A 19,875-nucleotide genomic window follows, 5' to 3' on the forward strand; every position below is an offset into this window, starting at 1 on the left:
GTTATCAGCGATCATATGAAAAATGCACTAAATCACTAAACATTAAAGAAATGTACATTAAGGCAACTTTGAGGCTCCAATCTATCAGACTAGCAAAGATGACAAAAATAGCAAATGACACATACTGGAGGAACCAGGAGGGAAATAGTAATAATAACCAATATTTACATAGCACTTACTACATTTGAGAGATCTTTACAATTGTGATCTCATTTGAGACTTACAGCAAAACTGGTAAGTAGGTGATATTACTATGTTCATTTTACAGATGAGGAAGCTGAAGCAAACAAGAGACTGACTTCATCAGGGTCACACAGCTAATAAGTGACTGAGGCAGGAGTTAAATCATACACTAGGTCCTTCATTTCTATCCATTGTACCATTTAGTTGATCCCAACAGGCATACTAATGAACTGTTGATGAATCTATGAATTTTTGCAAATATATTTTTTGATGATTGATATTTTATTTTATTTTTTGGGTTTTTTTTTTTTTGCAAGGCAAATGGGGTTAAGTGGCTTCCCCAAGGCCACACAGCTAGGTAATTATTAAGTGTCTGAGACCAGATTTGAACCCAGGTACTCCTGACTCCAGGGTGGGTGCTTTATCTACTACACCACCTAGCCGCCCCATGATTGATATTTTTTTTTGCAAGATTTTGAGTTCTTTTTTTAAATTAATTTTTATTAAAGATATTAGTTGAGTTTTACAATTTTACCCCCAATCTTACTTCCCTCCCACCACCCCTCCACGGAAAGCAATCTGTCAGTCTTTACTTTGTTTCCATGTTATACCTTGATCCAAATTGGGTGTGATGAGAGAGAAATCATATCCTTAGAGAAGAGACAAGAAGTCTAAGAAGTAACAAGATCAGACAATAAGATATCTGTGTTTTTCTAAATTGAAGGGAATAGTCCTTGAACTTTGTTCAAACTCCACAGCTCCTTATCTGGATACAGATGGCACTCTACTCTGCAGACAGCCCCAAATTGCTCCCGATTGTTGCACTGATGGGATGAGCAAGTCCTTCAAGGTTGAACATCACTCCCATGTTGCTGTTAGGGTGTACAGTGTTTTTCTGGTTCTGCTCATCTCACTCAGCATCAGTTCGTGCAAATCCCTCCAGGCTTCCCTGAATTCCTGTCCCTCCTGGTTTCTAATAGAACAATAGTGTTCCATGACATATATATATATATATATATATATATATATATATATATATATATATATATATATATATATATATATATATACCACAGTTTGCTAAGCCATTCCCCAAATGAAGGACATTTACTTGATTTCCAATTCTTTGCCACCACAAACAGGGCTGCTATAAATATTTTTGTACAAGTAATGTTTTTACCCTTTTTCATCATCTCTTCAGGATATAGACCCAGTAGTGGTATTGCTGGGTCAAAGGGTATGCACATTTTTGTTGCCCTTTGGGCATAGTTCCAAATAGCTCTCCAGAAGGGTTGGATGAGTTCACAGCTCCACCAACAGTGTAATAGTGTCCCAGATTTCCCACAACCCTTCCAACAATGATTATCATCCTTTCTGGTCATATTGGCCAATCTGAGAGGTGTGAGGTGGTACCTCAGAGAAGCTTTAATTTGCATTTCTCTAATAATTAACGAATTAGAGCATTTTTTCATATGGCTATGAATTGCTTTGATCTCTTCATCTGTAAATTGCCTTTGCATATCCTTTGACCATTTGTCAATTGGGGAATGGCTTTTTGTTTTAAAAATGACTCAGCTTTCTGTATATTTTAGAAATGAGTCCTTTTTCAGAATCATTAGTTTACTACATTTCTTTTGATTTTGGTTACAGTGGTTTTATCTGTGCAAAAGCTTTTTAATTTAATGTAATCGAAATCATCTAATTGGTTTTTGGTGATGTTCTCCAACACTTCCTTAGTCATAAACTGCTCCCCTTTCCATAGATCTGACAGGTAAACTAGTCCTTGATCTTCTAATTTGCTTATAGTATTGTTTTTTATGTCTAAGTCCTGTAACCATTTGGATCTTATCTTGGTAAAGGGTGTGAGGTGTTGGTCTAATCTAAGTTTCTTCCATACTAACTTCCAATTATCCCAGCACTTTTTATCAAAGAGGGAGTTTTTATCCCAATGGCCAGATTCTTTGGGTTTATCAAACAGCAGATTACTATAATCATCTCCTGCTTTTCAACCTAGTCTATTCCACTGGTCCACCACTCTATTTCTTAGCCAATACCAAACACTTTTGATGACTGATGCTTTATAATATAATTTTAGATCAGGTAGGGCTAAGCCACCTTCTTTTGCACTTTTTTTCATTAAGCTCCTGGCAATTGTTGACTTTTTATTTCTCCATATGAATTTACTTACAATTTTTTCTAACTTGTTAAAGTAATTTTTTGGAATTTTGATTGGTAGGTCACTAAACAGATAGTTTAGTTTTGGTAGAATTGTCATTTTTATTATATTAGCTCTACCTATCCATGAGCAGTTGATATTTGCCCAGTTATTTAAATCTGATTTAATTTGTGTGAGAAGTGTTTTATAATTGTTTTCAAAAAGATTCTGAGTCTGTCTTGGCAAATAGACTCCCAAGTATTTTATATTGTCTGAGGTTACTTTGAATGGGATTTCTCTTTCTAGCTCTTCCTGCTGTATCTTGCTAGACATATATAGAAAAGTTGAGGATTTATGAGGGTTTATTTTATAACCTGCAACTTTGCTAAAATTGCTAATTGTTTCCAGTAGTTTTTTGGATGATTTCTTGGGATTTTCATCATGTCATCTTCAAAGAGTGAGAGTTTTGTTTCCTCCTTCCCAATTCTAATTCCTTCAATTTCTTTTTCTTTTCTAATTGCTGATGCTAACATTTCTAATACAATATTGAATAGTAGTGGTGATAATGGGCACTCTTGTTTCACCCCTGATCTTATTGGGAATGCCTCTAGCCTCTCCCCATTGAATATAATGCTTGTTGATGGTTTCAGATAGATACTGCTAATTATTTTAAGTGTTGCAAATGTTCTGAAAAGCAATAGGGCATTGTCACAGAAAGTTTTCAAACTGCATTTCCTTTGATCCAGCTATTAGGCCCAAAACCCCAAAGAAGTCAAAGAAAGTGGAAAAGGATCTATATGTATAAAAATATCTATGAGAGTTCTTTTCATGGTAGCCAAATATTAGAAACTAAAGAGATATATATCCTATTGAGTAAATGACTTAACAAAATGTGATATATAAGTGTAAAACAAAAATTCTGTGCCCATCATAAGGAATTACAAAAAAGATTTTTTCAGAGAAAATTGAGAAAACATCCATGAATTTACAAAAAGAGAATTGAGCAGAAAAAGAACAAATTATTTTTCCCAATGATAACAGAATTAAAGAGAAAAAGAACTTTGAAAGACTTGAGAATTCTGATCAGTGCATTGAGAAACCACAGTTCCGTAAGAATGAAAACAAAACAATTTTTACCTCCTGGCAGAAATGTAATGAATATAAATGTAGAAAGAGAGATATTTGAGGACACTCTGCTAACATGAGAATTTGTTTTCTTGGTTTAGGCAGTCATGAACAAAGAATTTTATTTATTTTTTATTTTTTTAATTTTCTCATTTGGGAGTCAGTGGAGTCACAGATTAATAAAAAAAATTTCTTAATTAAAAATTTAAAAAATTTTCCAATTACATGTTATGTAAGTCTTTCAACATTCATCCACCTGCATATACATATGTATATTTTTAAATTACTTAATTTCCTTCCACCCTCTCCTTGGCAGCAAATAGTCAGGTGTATATTGTACATACACATTTGTGTTTAACATATTTACAGATTGATCATTTTCAGTCTGAGGAATTGGGATTAAGGGAAAAGAAAGAAAACCAAGGAATAGGAAAGAAATACATAAGAGAAAATTTTAAAAAATGAATGTAATGTTCAATCAAATTCTGTAAGGTTTTTTGGTTTTGCTTTGTTTTTCCTCCCTCTGGATTGGGATAGCACTGTCCAAAGCGGGCTCCTAGGGTTGTCCTAACTCTCTGCAGCCATCAAGGTTGGTCAATTCACAATGTTGTTAATGTGTACAAGTTCTCTTGCTCAGGTCCTTCGCTCAGCATCAGTTCCTGTAACTTGTTCCACGCCTCTCTAGAGTTCAATCATTCAAGGGGAAAAAATTTTTTTAAAGAAAAAAACAAAAAAGGAAAAAGAATGTCCAATGTTCCATAGAATGCAATGGGAAAAGCCTTCTCCCTCCCTTCTTTTCAGAGGGCATGAAGGTGTATACTGTCAGACTATTGGTTTTGATTCTTTTACTGAGCTCTCTTTTCCCTCTTTTTTTTCATTGTTATGAAATTAAGGTGATATAAAAATATCAATGCAAATTAAAAATGTTTTTTTAAAAAAGTAAGCTACTTGCAGGGAAGATCTTTTAATTTTTCATTATTTTGTATCCACACCACGCGCCCCAGCAGATGACATAATAAATAATAGTATAAATAACAGTATTTGGTACTTTCAGGTTTACAAAGCCCTTCACACATTTCATCCCACTTTATTTTCACGACCACCCTAGGAAGTCAGGATTTTTGTGATCCCCATTTTGAACCGAAGCAGGCAAAGTTTAAAAGCCTTGTCCAGCGTCACAGCTGATGAGGTGGCATGTGCACACAGATCTGGCCCAAACGGCCCCGGCTGCCCCATATTTCCTAATGAATCGATTTATGGATCGATTGCCTGTAGGCCGAGCTATGTAGCAGGCAAAGTTCACTTAGCTCCTACTAGCACGGCAGGGGGATTAGCTGCTCTGGGCAATCCCTAACCCTGGTTTGTGCCCCGGATCCCCTGCAGCAGCAGCAGCGGCGAGGCCGGGCAAGGCATCTACCCAGGCTCTTCCGGACAGGCCTGCTCCGGGGCCCGGATGGCGCGCGCGGGCTGGTGGGAGGAAGCGGCAGCCCGAGCTCGGCTGACGTCACCGCTCCGCCCCGCCTCGGGCCGCTTCCGGCGTGTCCCGTTGCCCGGGGAACCGAAGGCGCCCGGCGGCGCGCTTTCCCCGCGCAGGCGCAGCAAGGAGCCGCGGCCATGGCCGACCGGGGCTGGAGCACGGACACCGGGGAGGCCGTGTACCGCTCCCGGGACCCCGTGCGCAACCTCAAGCTCCGGTACCGGCCCCGCCCCCATGGCTGTAGCATCGTGTTACGTGGGGGGAGGGGAGGGCGCGCCCCGACAAGCCCTGGGTTATGGAACATGAGGTTGGACCCCGGTTCTGAGGCTCCTTCCAGCCCCAAACTAGGATGAGAATGACAACAATAACAATAATAATGATGGGGGCAGCGGGGAGTCAGGAGGACCTGGGTTCAAATCCGACCTCAGACACTTAATAATGACCTAGCTGCGTGGCCTTGGGCGAGCCACTTAACCCCATTGCCTTGCAAAAACTAGAAAAAAAACAAATAGTAAAAATAATACGATGATGATAACAGATGGCTAACGGGAGGGGTGCTGCGCTGAACACTTGACAATATTTAATCCTCAAAACAAGTAGGTATTTTTATTTTCCCTATTTGTAAAAATAGGGAAACCGAGGCGGAAGTGGGGCAAGGGTGGGTGAAGGCTCACACAGCTGGCAAGTTTGGGAGAGCAGATCTGAACTCAGGTAAACTGAGGTGTCTCCTGGTGCAACTCTAAGCCCTAAAATAAAGGCCATCTCTTCCTGTATTTTGGGGGGGGTTTGTAGATGAGGAAACAGGCCAGAGAGAGGTGAAGCTCAAAGAACCCCAAAATAAGGGTCTGCATTCTGGTTCTAGTGGGGCTCTCCTCCTTTGGGCCTGTTTCCTTTGTAAAATGAGGTGGCTGGTCTAGATTTCTAAATCCCTTTGTATCTATTTACACAGTTCCTATCTCACGCTCTTTGGGGCCCACCATATGGACATCCCTTCTTTGAGTCCTGAGTTCTTCTCCCCCATTCCCTACCACAAGTCCCCTTTCCTCTAGCAGACGTGATTTCCCTCAGACTTGATTCTACTATGATTACTGAGTCTGCCGGTGCCCATTCCTCCTCCCCTCTCCCCACATCACAGACTTTGCTTTAACCCTGTTCTTCCCTCCCTTGCCCCAAACACATTCATGTAAAGCCTTGCCTTCCCTGCCCCTTCCCATTTATGGTACTCTTTCCAAACTGTGATATGCCACCCGTCATCGTAACGGCTGTACTAGGTTTTTCCCTCTCTCTGTCAGAATTCATCTCCGTAGAATCAGCTCCTGCGACCTCCTCTTCCATCATTCTACCGCCTCCATGGTAAAGGAAAGAAAAAACATAGCCACCAAGAACTCACAAGCCTTAGCCAGTATGTATTAACATTCTGATTTAATTGTTTGGGGAATTTGGGGAGGGTGCTGGGAGTAGGGGCAGGGTAGGGTGGAAGGGGCAAGTGATGAAGAGATCAGGACACCAGAAGATCTTATCAATCACAGCTCTATCAGAGAATTTGCCCCCACATAGTTCTAGCCCTTGCTAATTCCTACTCTGTAATGATGCATTGCCCACTTCTGAGAATCAATTTTCCCTTCTGTAAAAGATCTACTTACAGAGCATTTATGATTAAATGAGATGATGTATTTTAATGTAATTTAAATTGTTATACAAAAGTAAGAAATTCATATGCTTTCCCGTTTATGTGACTAGTCAAATTTCAAGATCCTAAAACTTTGAAAAGTGCTTTGGATTTGGAATTAGAGAAGTTGTTTAAATTTTGGCTCTGCCGCTTACTGGCTACGTGACCTTAGACAAATCATTTATCCTTTGTTGGCCTTGGTTTTCTCATTTATAAGATGAAATTTGGACTAGATTGCCAAGAGTTCTAGTAGAATTCTGGTTCTAGATCTCAGACCTTTGGAACCTGACCATACAGTTGAAAAACACTGACTTTTGCAACAGTGTTTTGGGGACTTAGAGAAGTTACCCTGGAGGTTGTCTTTTTATCTCAAGTTAAGATCGATTTTCCCATAGAAACAATGTTTACAATGTTGGGTAAATGTGGTGACATTATTGATTAAATGGATTTTGTGGAATGAAGATTTCCATTTTTAATATGTTTATAGAAAAGTGAGTTCTGATTTCCAATTAACCAATGCATAGATTGTTAGCAATTGGTGGCTGCTATGTAATTCACCCTTTTGAGTCAGGTATACATCTGAAATTTTCATTGACTAAAGGATGAGGGAGGAACATTAGTAAGTAACTAGACTTTTCTTACTTCTCTTGTAAAAATCTCTCAAGGGAGAAGGAGGAACAAATGGTAAGAAGGGAAGAACATTGGATTTGGAGTCCTAGGTCCTAGTTTCTGCGCTTGGTTCTGTATACAGATTGACCTTGGTCAAGTATCTTCTTGGCCTAGTTTCCTTATCTATTAAGTGAAGGTATTGGACTAAGAGCTTAACCCAAAATTCATGAATTTTATTTCAGTTAAATTGATTTCCCTTGGAATCCTTTTTATTTTTATTTTTTGAGGCATTTAAAAATAGTCTGAGAAATGGTCTATACTCCACTAGATTGCTGAAAAGGTCCACAACACAGAAAACGTTAAGAACCCTTTAGTCAGGTGAGCTCTAAAGAATTCTTTAGCCCTAAACCTAGAATTCTAAGTTTCATCCTCTTGTCTCCCTTACTGTATCCCTTCTCCTTTTTTTTTTTTTTTTTTAGGTTTTTGCAAGGCAAATGGGATTAAGTGGCTTGCCCAAGGCCACACAGCTAGGTAATTATTAAGTGTCTGAGACCAGATTTGAACCCAGGTACTCCTGACTCCAAGGATGGTGCTCTATCCACTACACCACCTAGCCAGCCCTGTATCCCTTCTCCTAATCTTTCCTCCTTTCCCCTCCCTTCCTCAGTTTATGTGATTTGGACATTATTACACATTTGCCTTTGAGATGACTTTTCTCTTTGGAAAAAGTTGAGAATAGACTGGATTGGATTCTTCTTGGAAGTAACCATTGTGCCATTCCTTTCAGCTCCCTCTTTCTGTGGATATTTGTTTCTTCTCTTAAGTGTTTCAGCTATAAGCATGATCTGGGAAGATCAAAAGAGCTAGGATTCTCCTCCAGTTAAGATGAGCAGTTTTTTGAATAACTCCAAGGTGGTGGTATTCAACATTTATTGCCAAAGTTTATCTCCTGCTGCCACATTGGAGCTGAGTCTTGGGGAGTTCGGAGAAGGGTGTGGGAGGGTAATAATAATAATAAATGTTGGCCAGTTGAGAATCTCAGTTTGGCAGGTGAATGAAAGGAAATGCTTGGTTGTCCTTTGTAGAGTTAGAAGGGAGAAGGTAGCTGACTCCTGTTTTCTTGTAGGTGGGCCCCAGAAAGATGAAGAAGATGAAGAAGTGATGGTGATTAGTTGGCAGGAGAAGCTCTTTAGTCAGGTAAATCACTGGCTTTGACTTCCCCTTCCCCCTCTCCCTCTTCAGACTTGACTGCTGACTGTCTGGAGAGTCAGCTGCTGCATCAGGGAAGTTTTTCGGCAGATGCACACATATGAACTACTCTCTGACTTGATGAGCCAGCTTCCAGTCCCACATAATGTCATTGACCTCTAGTCCAACCCATACACAATGGACATACTTATAATAACCTATGAACGAGGGGTCAGCCAACTTCTGCCCGAAGACCTCCCAAGGCAGCCTCTTCCACTATTCTAACATCCAGTTCAAGCTTGCCTTTTATAGCTTCCTACTACTGCTCCTGAGAACAAGTCTAGTCTTTCCTCCACATTCAGATACTTGAGAATGCCCTGAGTCTTTTCTTCCACCAAAGATGCCAAGTTCCTTCAACTTATTCTCATATGACATGAGGATCCTTGTTTCTCCTCTTCCTTTTTTTTTCTCATTGTCATTTTTAGTCTTTCCCCATGGGAGGGAGAGTGAAAAGGAGGGCAACTTGCATCCCACTCATCACTGTTCCTTCTAATGAGCAGCTCCAAGAGAAGAACAGATAGAAGAGGAACCTCAAAGGTCTTCACCTAAATGAAGTTTGCAGATTTTAGTCATCAATACCTGGTCTTATATTCTTTTTTATTTTTAAGAAAGATATATCTAAGCTTTAGTGGTTCCTTTTGTTTTTATCCTACATTTATCTCCCAGCAAGTGGCAGTAGGGTATAGTAGATAGAGAGCTGACCCCAGAGCCAGGAAGATTTTTGTTACCCTGGCCAAGTGACCCTGGGCAAGTCATTTAACCTTTCAGTACTCTGAACAAATTTAAAAAAATTATTTAAGGCAATGGGAGCTAAGTAACTTGCCCAAGGTCACACAGCTAAGGTAATTATTAGGTATCTGAGGTCTTGAACTCAGGTCTTCCTGACTCCAGGGTTGGTGCTCTATCCACTTCGCCACCTAACTTCCCTCTCTGAGCAGTTTTTAAGTCTAGAAGGTCAAAGAAAGTCTGACTTGCCTTAATGTAGGGAGTTTCCTTAGCCAGGAGTTCCCTATAGCAACAAAATCATAGGTCCAGTTCCAAGTCCCATTATTTCCAAATTTAATTTACCCACCTCCCTTTCCCAGCAGAATGCCCTATTGAGAAAAAGATCAAAAAAGAAAGAAAAAGAAAAGCACTTCAGTAAGACTGACCAACGCATCAGTTGTATCTGATAGTGTGTACACTTATCTCTTCAAGAGAGAAATTCACTTTTTTCTATTCTTCTCAGTGGCCATACTTGGTTCTTATAAGTGTTTATATGATAATTATATAGGGTTCACTTTTGGTCTTTTTTTCCTTTCTGTTTATATGGTTGTAGTCGTGTATATTGTTCTCTTGGTTTCTTTTAATTTACTCTGCATTAAGTCTGAATTTTTCCATATTCATTGCTTCATATGCCAAGATAACATTCCATTACATTCATGTAGCACAATTCCCTCATCCCTGGACACCTCCTTTGTTTTTATTTCTTTGCTTCCTCCAGAAAGTGCTACTTTGAATGTCTTGGTGTAAATGAAACCTTTATTTGGTCTTTGTCTTCCTCGGAGTTTTTACTAGCGTCAGGTCCTCTGCATTAAAATACATCCAACCTTTTCAAGTCTAATTCTAAATTATTTTCATGCATGGATTATTTCACTGTTTCTCCACTTGCATTGTATTCACTGTGCCTTTTTTTTTCAGCAGACCTTTCAACATTATTTCTGTTTGATTCATATTCTTTAGATTTGATAACTGAGAGTTGACTATATAAATGTGCTAAGGAGAATAAATTCTGTAGGATCAATTAGGGTGAGAAACAACATGTACTGCTTTTGAGGGTTTTCTCAAGGGTCACCTGTTCTCTATCTCCTGTGTTGGAAGTTTGAAGTGAACCTGTATCAGCATAAGGCAGCCTGTCAAACCCCACTGGATCACCAATATCACCAGGAGATCTTGAAGCTGGAGGCTTCTGGGGGAAGGAAGAATCGCCGGATATTCACTTACACTGATTCTGATAGTTATACCAGCCTGGAGGAGGTATGGTCTTCATTTTGCCATCTCCACACTTGCCCCCTCTTCTAACTGCCTGTTCCCTTTGGGGAGATTCCAAACTTTAGGGATATGATGGGCACCCATTCTAGCCACTAGGATATACTTGACTAGAGCCTGGCATCTCCTGCTCTGGGTTAGCAGCCAGGTTGGGGTAAAATGACCCCAGGCTTCAGGGAGTGTGCCTACTTCTTTACTTCTCTATTGATGTTGATACCATGTCTAGAGGACTTGGAGGAACAAAAAATAGGCATATGGATTGTATAAGGGGAGAAATGTCTTCTAGGATTCTTCTAGGTTGGCACAAGATAACGAATTAGAATGTGGAACTCCCTCAAAAGTTAAGTCAAGATTCTGTGTGGGCATTCTAAGTGAGAGGTTCAGAAGAGCTGTGAGACTGGATCTAGTCCACAATTCACAACTTAAGGGGGCTGAGTTTGTAGTACATATATCTACTTGTTAGCATAGTTGTTTTGGGAATGTTTATCATTCATTGTGTACACACGCACGTCTTCTTTGTCTCCATTGAGACTGTAACTCCAGCTCAAGGATCCAATCATTTTTCTTTTTATTTTATCATCTTGAATAATAATTATGTTGTTTTTTATTCACAAAACATTTTCCTCACAACCCTGTGGGAAGCAAAAAGTTGTAATTCTTACATTATAGGAGAGGGAACTAAGACTCAGGGAGTTTAAGTGACTTGACCACAGCATCATAAGACTAACCAATGGCAAAGTGACAACTCTGTTCCAGTTCTGACCCAAACTCAGTGCTCTGTCCAGTCTACCATATGGCCTTGAAATGTTGGCTGTGGTGCTCTCTGTACACAGCGGGTGTTGAAAAAATGCTTTGGTTGGATCAGATATGTCCTTAGGATAGCTATGAAACAGGATATGAATTAGGCCCTGGGTATTCTCTTCTTGCAAATCAAATCAAAATATTGCTAATGCTCAATTTATTTGTGTGTAAAAATCCTCAAATGGATTTTATCTTTATCTGGCTTTCCCCAGTCCCTAATGAAATAGCATATTACTGGGTAATCTCACCCTGCCTTTGGTTGACATGTGCTCAGAGAATGCAAACTGATTATAGTCTTAGTATAATCCAATCTTAGATAAGAAGGTTGTTTTGCTGCCTACATTATGAAGCAAAATAAAGCCAACAGGAAATCATTTGTGGATCACTTCTGTCACTTCTTTCCTCATTACCAAAAGAAATTGTGTGGTGACTGTGTACTAGACCTAGGTCCTGGGATTGGAAACAAAGCAAGAATATTCCCTTGGTTGCTAAGCTTCAGGTTATCATGAATAAATGGATGACATATGGCTATTGTCTTTTTCCAGCACTGTCAGAAAATGACCACTGCAGAGAATGAGGTGCCCTCCTTCCTGGTTGAACGCATGGCGAGTGTCAGGCATCGCCGTCAGGACCGACGAAGGCTGTGAGTACAAGCCGGTGCCATGGGAACATGGGCTAATTTGGTGAAGCTGACCTGGGCTTCTTGCCTCCTGTAGTCTCTTATCCTCATGGGTAATAGGGAAATGACCACCCTGTTGCCCTAAACAGACCAAATCTAGATTAATTCCTGAATGCCATATTTTAGAAAGCTGATCCTTTAACTGCAGGGCAGTGGGATTCTCAGACATTTATTCTCTGTGTGATCCTGGGCAAGTCACTTAACCCTATTGGCCTTAGTTTTCTCATTTGTAAAATGAGTTAGAGAAGGAAATGGCAAACCACTCCAGTATCTTTGCCAGGAAAACCAAATAAATTCACAAAAAGGTGGATACAACTATAACAACTAGAGAGGCAAAGGGCATAGAAGTCATTTCATAATGAAAAGGACTTAGACTGGAATATGATAGCTGTCTTTGAGGTAATTGAAAGTGTCACATGGAAGAGAGACTAGATTTATTCTGTTTGACCCCTCAAGAGGTCAAAGTAGGAAAGAGGCAGACTTGGGCTCCATGGCAGAAAGAAGTAGAGTCGACCCAAAGTGGAATGGATAGCTTTGAGGGGTAAGGGGATTCCCCTGTCCAACTCTCTGATGTATCCAGTCTTTATTTTGCCCCATATCTCTGTCTGAAGGAGTCCCTAGAGATAGATAGGAGAGTGTTCCTGTGATGTTCCCTGCAGGGAAAGTAGTGTACACAAGTCCCGAATGATCACCTGGGAACCATCAGAAGAATTCATTAGGAACAACCATGTCATCAACACACCACTTCAGACCATGTACATCATGGCAGACCTGGGACCCTATGGAAAGTGAGTGAGACCTTGACCACACTACCCAGATCCCTGTCCTCTCTTTCCTTCACTTCTAATATTTGTCTATGGGGAAAGAAGATCATTGTCACTGTGGAGGTGAGTAGGAGGAACCCTTGTCTCTCAGTTTTGTTTTGGAAATCTATGCAATAGTGGTTGTTATATTCTGAAGAAAATTAGAAAGGGAACTGCTCCTCACCTGTCCTCTGGCCTTTTGATGGCTACCTCTCTGTCCTTGGTGCTGATGTAAACCCCTGAGCATGAGTATTAATTTTCTGGTCTGTAGGCTTGGGCAGAAGGATTATGAACAAATCCTCTGTACTCTGAAAGTGGATAGCAATGGAGTGATCACAATAAAACCAGATTTCACAGACAACAAAGGACCTTACAGGTGAGGAAAAGGGGGAGGACTACTGGGGAGAGGGCAGTGGCCTGAAATCTTTTTCCTTGACTTCATTTTTTTAAATGTTCAGAAGTTGAGATTTTAAGAAAGACCGATTCCTTTCTAGTGTTCTCTTTAGAGGCTCTACTTTTAATGGAATAGCCTATCTTGGGGCAATGACTAAAGCAAGGTCTTTTTAAAACTTTTTTTAATTATTAATTTATCAACTATAAAATTTCAACAGACAATATAAAAAGAGGGGTGTATATGGAACTGTGAAATTCTGTGACATTTTTAAAAATGTGTATGTTTAATATAATAATAGAAAACAAACTATCCTGCTTATCTATATCTCCTTCTGAACTTCTTTCCTTGGAGCAGCTTTATTTTAAGGAATGAATGAAATTAAGCTGAGGGTCAGATCTTGTTCCACCCCATCCTAAATTGTCTTATACTAACTGACAACTAGTCATATTTAACCTTGTGGAAGGTGTAAATTAAGCTACTAAGTCTTTGCCACACTTCCACTTCCCTCCTTCCTCCAACTAGGCAAATACACTAGATCAGACCTGAGATGTCACATCTGCTTTGCCCAGACCTAATGTCTTTGCTCTGCCTTTGGTTCTTGATTGTGATCTAAGCAGAATTGTAATGGAGGGGGAGAAGCAGGAACTATGGAAGTACACAATTAGCAACGTGTCCTCACCTGCACAGCGAGAGGAAGAAGAGCGGGAACAGCGTGTGTTCAAGGATGTAAGTAAGGCCTCCTTTGCTCCTGTAACTCTCTGGGGTGGGCCTCAGAGACCTGGGGCTGGGACTTCGTCCAAGGATGGGGGCAGCAGTTTCTGTCCTTCAGAGTTGTTGTGATAGTGACTTGAGCCGAGGAACCAGGGCCTGCTGCCTACCCCCTTCATTATTTCTTAACCTCTTAGTGGTCAGAGCTAAAACCTAAGGAGAAAAGGGGTTAAACTTCTGCTTTTTGGCTTGTTTCCTCAGCTCTATGGCCGACACAAGGAATACCTCAGCAGCCTTGTGGGTTCTGATTTTGAGATGGTGAGTAGCCTCAGTTCCTTGCAGTATGACGAATTGCATAAATTCAGAGCAGGATAGCTGTGACTAAACAAGTATATGTTTGTCACACCTCCTGAGCATTTTTCTTTCAAGTTCCAGGAAATGGGGAGTGAAGTCTGTATCATCCATCAACAGCTTCTTGACTTTTAAAAAAAACCAGGTTAAGTTAGTTATGCTGGAATCTTTCCATTATCCTGTATCCAGAAGTCCTTCTTCCAAATCTGGCTGTACAGAATAGTAGAAAGCTCACTGAATTTTGAGTGAGAAGATCTGGGATTAGATCCCAGTGCTTTCATTTAGTAATCCCTGTGTTACATGCCTTTGGTCACTCTGGGCCTCAGTGATGTTTCCTTCACTGAGTAAGTAAAAATGTCTTTAAAATAAAGTAGATGGGCTGGATAATTGCCAAGTGCCTTTCTGGCTCTGAATCCTAAATCTAAGTATACAAGAATGGATGACTTTCTTGTGGGTGGGATCCACTACTGGTTTCCTGCCCTCTGCCATCCAAGAAAAAGAGAATTTTAGGGGCAGCTAAGTGGCACAGTGGAAAGAGCACTGGCTCTGAAGTCAGGAGTACCTGAGTTCAAATCCAGTCTCAGACACTTAATAATTACCTAGCTGTGTGACCTTGGGCAGGTCACTTAACCCCATTGCCTTGCAAAAAAAAAAAAGGATGTTTGGGTACCTCGATGGACAGTCAGCTGCTGTCGCAGTTCTTGACCTGTTTTTATTGATCTCCCACATTGCTTTAATCCTTTTCATTCACCTTCTATGCTTTTTTCTTTTTCCACTTTTCAGAACTGAGAACAGTACATTAGTGAGTGGTAGTAGTCACCCCCCCTCCCCCAGGGTCCTGACACCTGGGATCAGGTAGTAGCTCTAAGCCCCTTTTCCCTTAATGGCTTCTACCTGTGATCCCTGGAAGTGGGGCTCTGGTTAGTAGACAGCATCTTCTATGACACCCTAATCTTTTCTCCACTCTCTCTGCCTTAGGCTGTCCATGGCTCCCTTCGGCTCTTTGTAAACGGAGAAGTAGGTAAGTGGCTGCTGGACTTGGAGCCAGGAGAGTCCTGACTTTACCCACACCCATCACTTGGAAGTTCTGTGACCATGGAAGTCATTGTGCCCCTCATCTCTGAAGTGATGATAGTCATACCCATGGCAGCCATCTCATGCTGTTGTGAGGATGCTCTAGGTTGAGTGTTTCCCAGCCTTAAAACGCTATATGAGTCATCTGTGATCATTGGCAGTCCCCTTAGGCAGCACTTGACATTGTCATTGAGCCCCCCATACCCTCGGGGAGACCCTGCGTTTAGTCCACAGAAGTCAGAGGCACTTGTGATTGCCAGTGATGCACCTGTTATGGAGCACCGAGCTTTCCAGGGCTGGATCACTAGGCATCTCTGGTTCACCTGAAGGACATGTTGCAGTCCCACCAATGACCCTGTTGGGTGGAGGCATAATGTAAGGCCCATCTTCATTGTTCCCTTTCTTTTCAGTGTCAGCCCAGGGCTATGAGTATGACAGTCTCTATGTGCACTTCTTTGTGGAGGTGCCTGAGTGTAAGTATTGCCACAGCCTCTGAAGGAAGTTATCCATTGGGAGGGACTCATGTTGCCACTTAACTCAAAATATAGACAAAATAGTTGCTAGTATGTACTTTCCTTTCAGTTTGTCCTTAGCTGGGATGAGAATGTCTAGGGGAAGCCCCCTGGAGTCAGTGGCTCAGGGCAGATGGAGTATCTGACTATTGTTTCCTAGGGCCAGGGAGGATGTCCTCTTCCTTTTTCTTACAGTTTAACACAGTAACAGTTATGATTTAACACAAATATAAGCAGGGACTGTGCTGGAAAGTGCAGGTCTACTCAGATTTCAGCCTTGAGGCAACTTAGGGGTACAGGCATAGAATGGTGAACTTGGAGCCAAGGAATCTGGACACTTACTAGCCAGGGACTCTGCCTCACTTTCCTTGCCTATTAAATGAGGATAATTATACCACCTCCCTCTGGGTTGTTGTGAGAATAAAATAAGATAATGTTTATAAAGTGCCCTGCAAACCTTAAGGTGCCATCATTGCTATCCCTGCTCCTGTCCTGGCGGGGGGGGGGTGGGGCAGCCACTTCCCTTGACTTTCCTCCAGGCTTCCTCTGAGATCTGTCCTGTGGCTTACAAGTCTTGCTCTTGGCCATTTGACTCCAACCTCTGAAGGGTCAGGGAACTAACTACTTTCTGGTCTTGGGTTCCTAGCTTGGTCAAGTCCATCATTTCAGCAACTAACGGGCGTAACGCAGACTTGTGTCACCAAGTCAGTAGGAATGGTAAGGAGAAGGAGAATCTTGGGAACAGAGCTGGTGTATGACCCAGGGGTGGGCTCTCCCTCAGAGACTGGAGTTGGGTGCCATCTCTAGACGACTCTAGAAAAATCAGGTGACCAGTCAGCTCTGTGACAGGCTCTTGTGCTGGGTGCTGGGGATTCAGGTGCCAAACATGAAGCCATCAGTGGCTGTGGTTTGTATAGGAGACTTTTCCACTTTGCTTCTAAGTTGTTGTGTCCCTGTGTCCCTGGACTCCAGCAACCTTAGGAAAGTGAACATTTCTGAGGGAAGGAGGCTGCTTTTTCTGCTCTGAGAGCCTTCCTCTAGCCTGATGATCCTTCTGTGCCCCCTCCAGGAAGAAGTGGCTTACTTCTGTTACCCTTTCACATTTGAAGCTTCATACTTCCATGAGAATGAAACTCATGGTAAGTTGGTCATATGCTTATAGATTTAGAGTTGGAAGGGGCCCCCATGTTAGCAGCCCTTTATTTTCAGATGAAGAAAGTGAATCCCCGAGAAGGGAAATGACTTGCCCAGAGTCATGGAAATTTTCAAAGCTCAAAATCAGAATTTGCACTTGATTCCTCTGACTCTAACACCCACACTCTTTGTAGTGTTCCACATTGCCTTATCTTCTATTTCAGAAACTAGTCCTCAGCAATAACTGGGGACCACTCTTCTTTGCCCCCAGATGAACTCACTCAGTGGCCTGTGTTGTACTTGGAAGTCATCTCACTGGATTTCTGGCAGAGATATCGAGTGGAAGGTTATGGGTCCATAGTATTGCCCTCAAAACCAGGTAAATCCACCCATTCCTTCCCTTTGCTAATGTTGAAAGGCTCTAGGCCCTCAATAAGCAGATCCTAGAACTGAAGATTTTCCAAAGAGTGATTCTGTTTGTGGGGTAAAGGAACTTTAGTTAGGAATTGGAAGATATTTGAATTAGAATTATTTCATAAATGGGGGAGCTAGGTGGTGCAGTGTATAGAGCACAGGCTCTAGAGTCAGGAGGACCTGAGTTCAAATCCAGCCTCAGACACTTAATAATTACCTAGCTGTGTGACCTTGGGCAAGTCACTTAACCCTACTGCCTTACAAAAACCAAAAAAAAAAAAAGAATTATTTCATAAAGTCACAGTATATTTTCCTCCTCCATTAAGAGGTAGCTCTTGGAGGTAACTTCCTCAGCTTATTTTAACATCCTTTAGGGTCTCTTCTAAACTCCCTTAGTTTTGGGGCCTTGAGAGAAAAGGGATGTTCTATTTTGAGATTCCACTAAAAGCCAGGTCATCACTGATCCAGCTATTTGTTACTGACTCACTGGTGGTAAGGTATATATCAGAGTTGTTCTCTTTGTTTCAGTGTTCTGATTGGATGTTCTTAATGTCCTTTTGGCAAAATAGGTTCACATACTATAACAACCTCAACGTGGAGACCAGTGGAGTTAGGAACTCTGGCAGAATTGAGGAGGTTTTTCATTGGGGGCTCTCTGGAATTGGAAGACCTATCCTATGTGAGAATACCAGGGAATTTCAAGGTGAGTTTTCCCCTGGCTAGGTCCAAGGGAACCTTACACGTCCACTCTGTCATTCTATTGGAAATGAAATATGAGACAAGTTCCATCTTCATTTGTCCATTGCTCTGGTGTTAGGGATGATCTCTTTCCTTCCCCTAGTCAATGTGATGCCCTTCTAAAATAAGATGCAAGTGTACTTCCAGCCTCAGAAAATAGAAATCCCTTTCTTCCTCCCTCCCTCCTCCCTAAAGGTTGCTAGTCTAAGACAGGAAAAAGTATCTACAGGAAGCCAGCCATCTGTGTTGGGTGCCTTGGACTTTGTGAAATTGGGGCTGTTCCTCAGCTTGGGATACATAGCCCAGTCTTACCTGAATACTGGAGAGGATGACTGCTGGTCAAGTGTATTTGGGGTAGCTCATTGATGCTCCTCTTCGTCTGTTCCCTAGGGGGACCGTCTGAGCCGCTTTGGGTTCCGCACTGAGACGACAGGCAGCGTCACCTTCCGCTTTCACTGTCTCCATCAGTCTCAGTAAGTGGCCATGGCTTGGATAGCTAGATAGTGTGCTTTCTTGGATAGAGGGTCCAGACTCTACTGACTATCTTTGGTGCTCCCCAACAGGGCCTTTTTGAAGTCTGGCTTCAGTTGGAAGAAGAGGCAGAATGTTCTGGACCACATGGGAACATTGAGTCAGCAGAACAACATTATTAATGTGCTGGGTAGGTTTCTTACTTGACTGGCTTCCTGCTCAAGCCTATCCTCTCCTGACCAGGCAAGCTCACCCCTGTCCTTTTGTTGCTTTTTCAGAGGCCTTCCATCGAGCCCGACGCCGTATGCAGGAGGCTCGGGAAAACCTTCCTCAGGATCTAGTGAGCTCTGTGAAGCTGTAGTCTCCAAGCCAGCAGCAGCCCTGGCCAAGGTGCTCTCCTCCAGCCTCCTCTCCTGTCATGAACCATGAGAATCAATAAGAGCTACTCAACCCTTTGAAATCATGGGTTGCCCTGCAGCTCATCTGTGTCTGGACCCTGTTATGGCAGATGCCAGCATTTGCAGGCATGAGGGCTACACAGACAGAGGACTCTGCTGCCGACTTGGTGCCTCCAAGGAATGCTGGTCTGGCCTGCCCTGCAGCAGGCAGGGGCAGCAGATATGTTTGGTGATTCCACACCCTAAGAGGGGAAGCCAGGAAGAAAGAAGAAATACACTGAATAAGGATATTCATCACCACCAGAGTTCTGGCTCTCTCAAAACCATCTTCATTTTTCACTTTTTCCTTAGGCAAATTGTGTATGGTAGTGGGGAAGATATGGGAGGGGTGTCTGGGGTTGAATGGAGGAAGGTGGGTGGGTCTCTGGTGGGGAGGAGCTGTGTCTGTGAGATATGCATTGGCATGTGTCTGGATTTTTACTTGTAGATTTTAAACATAAAACATTCTTTTTACACCTTTCATGTTTTCTCTTTGGTTTTCTACCCCGGATGCTGGCACACTCGTACTCTCAGAACTATGTGAAGTGGTGGGCTAGCCTTGCGTAAGAGATTCTAACGCCTTTTTCCTTTCAAACCTACTACTTAACACATTCTTCAGAAGATCTCCCAGTATGGACTTATTCCTTAGTTAGGGAGCATAGAGACAAAAGGTGCAACAACTGTTTCAGTGAATTATAGGGAAATACACTCAGAATGCGCTTGCCCTTGAACCACCTTTCCCTGGCTGAATCTGCCTCTAATTTTCCCAAGGATAAGAGACTGGCCATATCACCATAACCGAAGGCTGTTTTGTTAGTCTAGCACACAGGAGACTCATGATAAATTCTCTCTTTTTTTCGCCCTC

At 41.9% G+C, this 19,875-nt stretch overlaps 1 protein-coding gene across 2 annotated transcripts; it reads left to right on the plus strand.

Moving 5' to 3' along the window:
- The first annotated feature begins 5,031 nt into the window (after nt 1-5,031).
- Nucleotides 5,032-19,468, plus strand: MKS1 (MKS transition zone complex subunit 1). 2 transcript variants are annotated; one of them, XM_074223626.1, is made up of 18 exons: nt 5,032-5,157; nt 6,233-6,342; nt 8,345-8,415; nt 10,327-10,482; nt 11,841-11,938; nt 12,634-12,762; nt 13,049-13,153; nt 13,789-13,897; nt 14,141-14,197; nt 15,209-15,251; nt 15,715-15,777; nt 16,463-16,533; nt 16,886-16,955; nt 17,222-17,329; nt 17,934-18,067; nt 18,493-18,575; nt 18,666-18,763; nt 18,852-19,468. In XM_074223626.1, the coding sequence occupies exons 1-18, from the start codon at nt 5,078-5,080 to the stop codon at nt 18,932-18,934; spliced, it is 1,668 nt and encodes a 555-aa protein (XP_074079727.1). In that variant the 5' UTR covers nt 5,032-5,077; the 3' UTR covers nt 18,935-19,468. The 2 variants fall into 2 exon arrangements, with proteins under 2 accessions (XP_074079727.1, XP_074079729.1); XM_074223628.1 differs by lacking the exons at nt 5,032-5,157; nt 6,233-6,342 and adding exons at nt 6,459-7,596; nt 7,698-7,749.
- The last annotated feature ends 407 nt before the right edge of the window (nt 19,469-19,875 follow it).

This window comes from Macrotis lagotis, chromosome 2, assembly GCF_037893015.1.
Source record: "Macrotis lagotis isolate mMagLag1 chromosome 2, bilby.v1.9.chrom.fasta, whole genome shotgun sequence".
Lineage (NCBI taxonomy): Eukaryota > Metazoa > Chordata > Mammalia > Peramelemorphia > Peramelidae > Macrotis > Macrotis lagotis.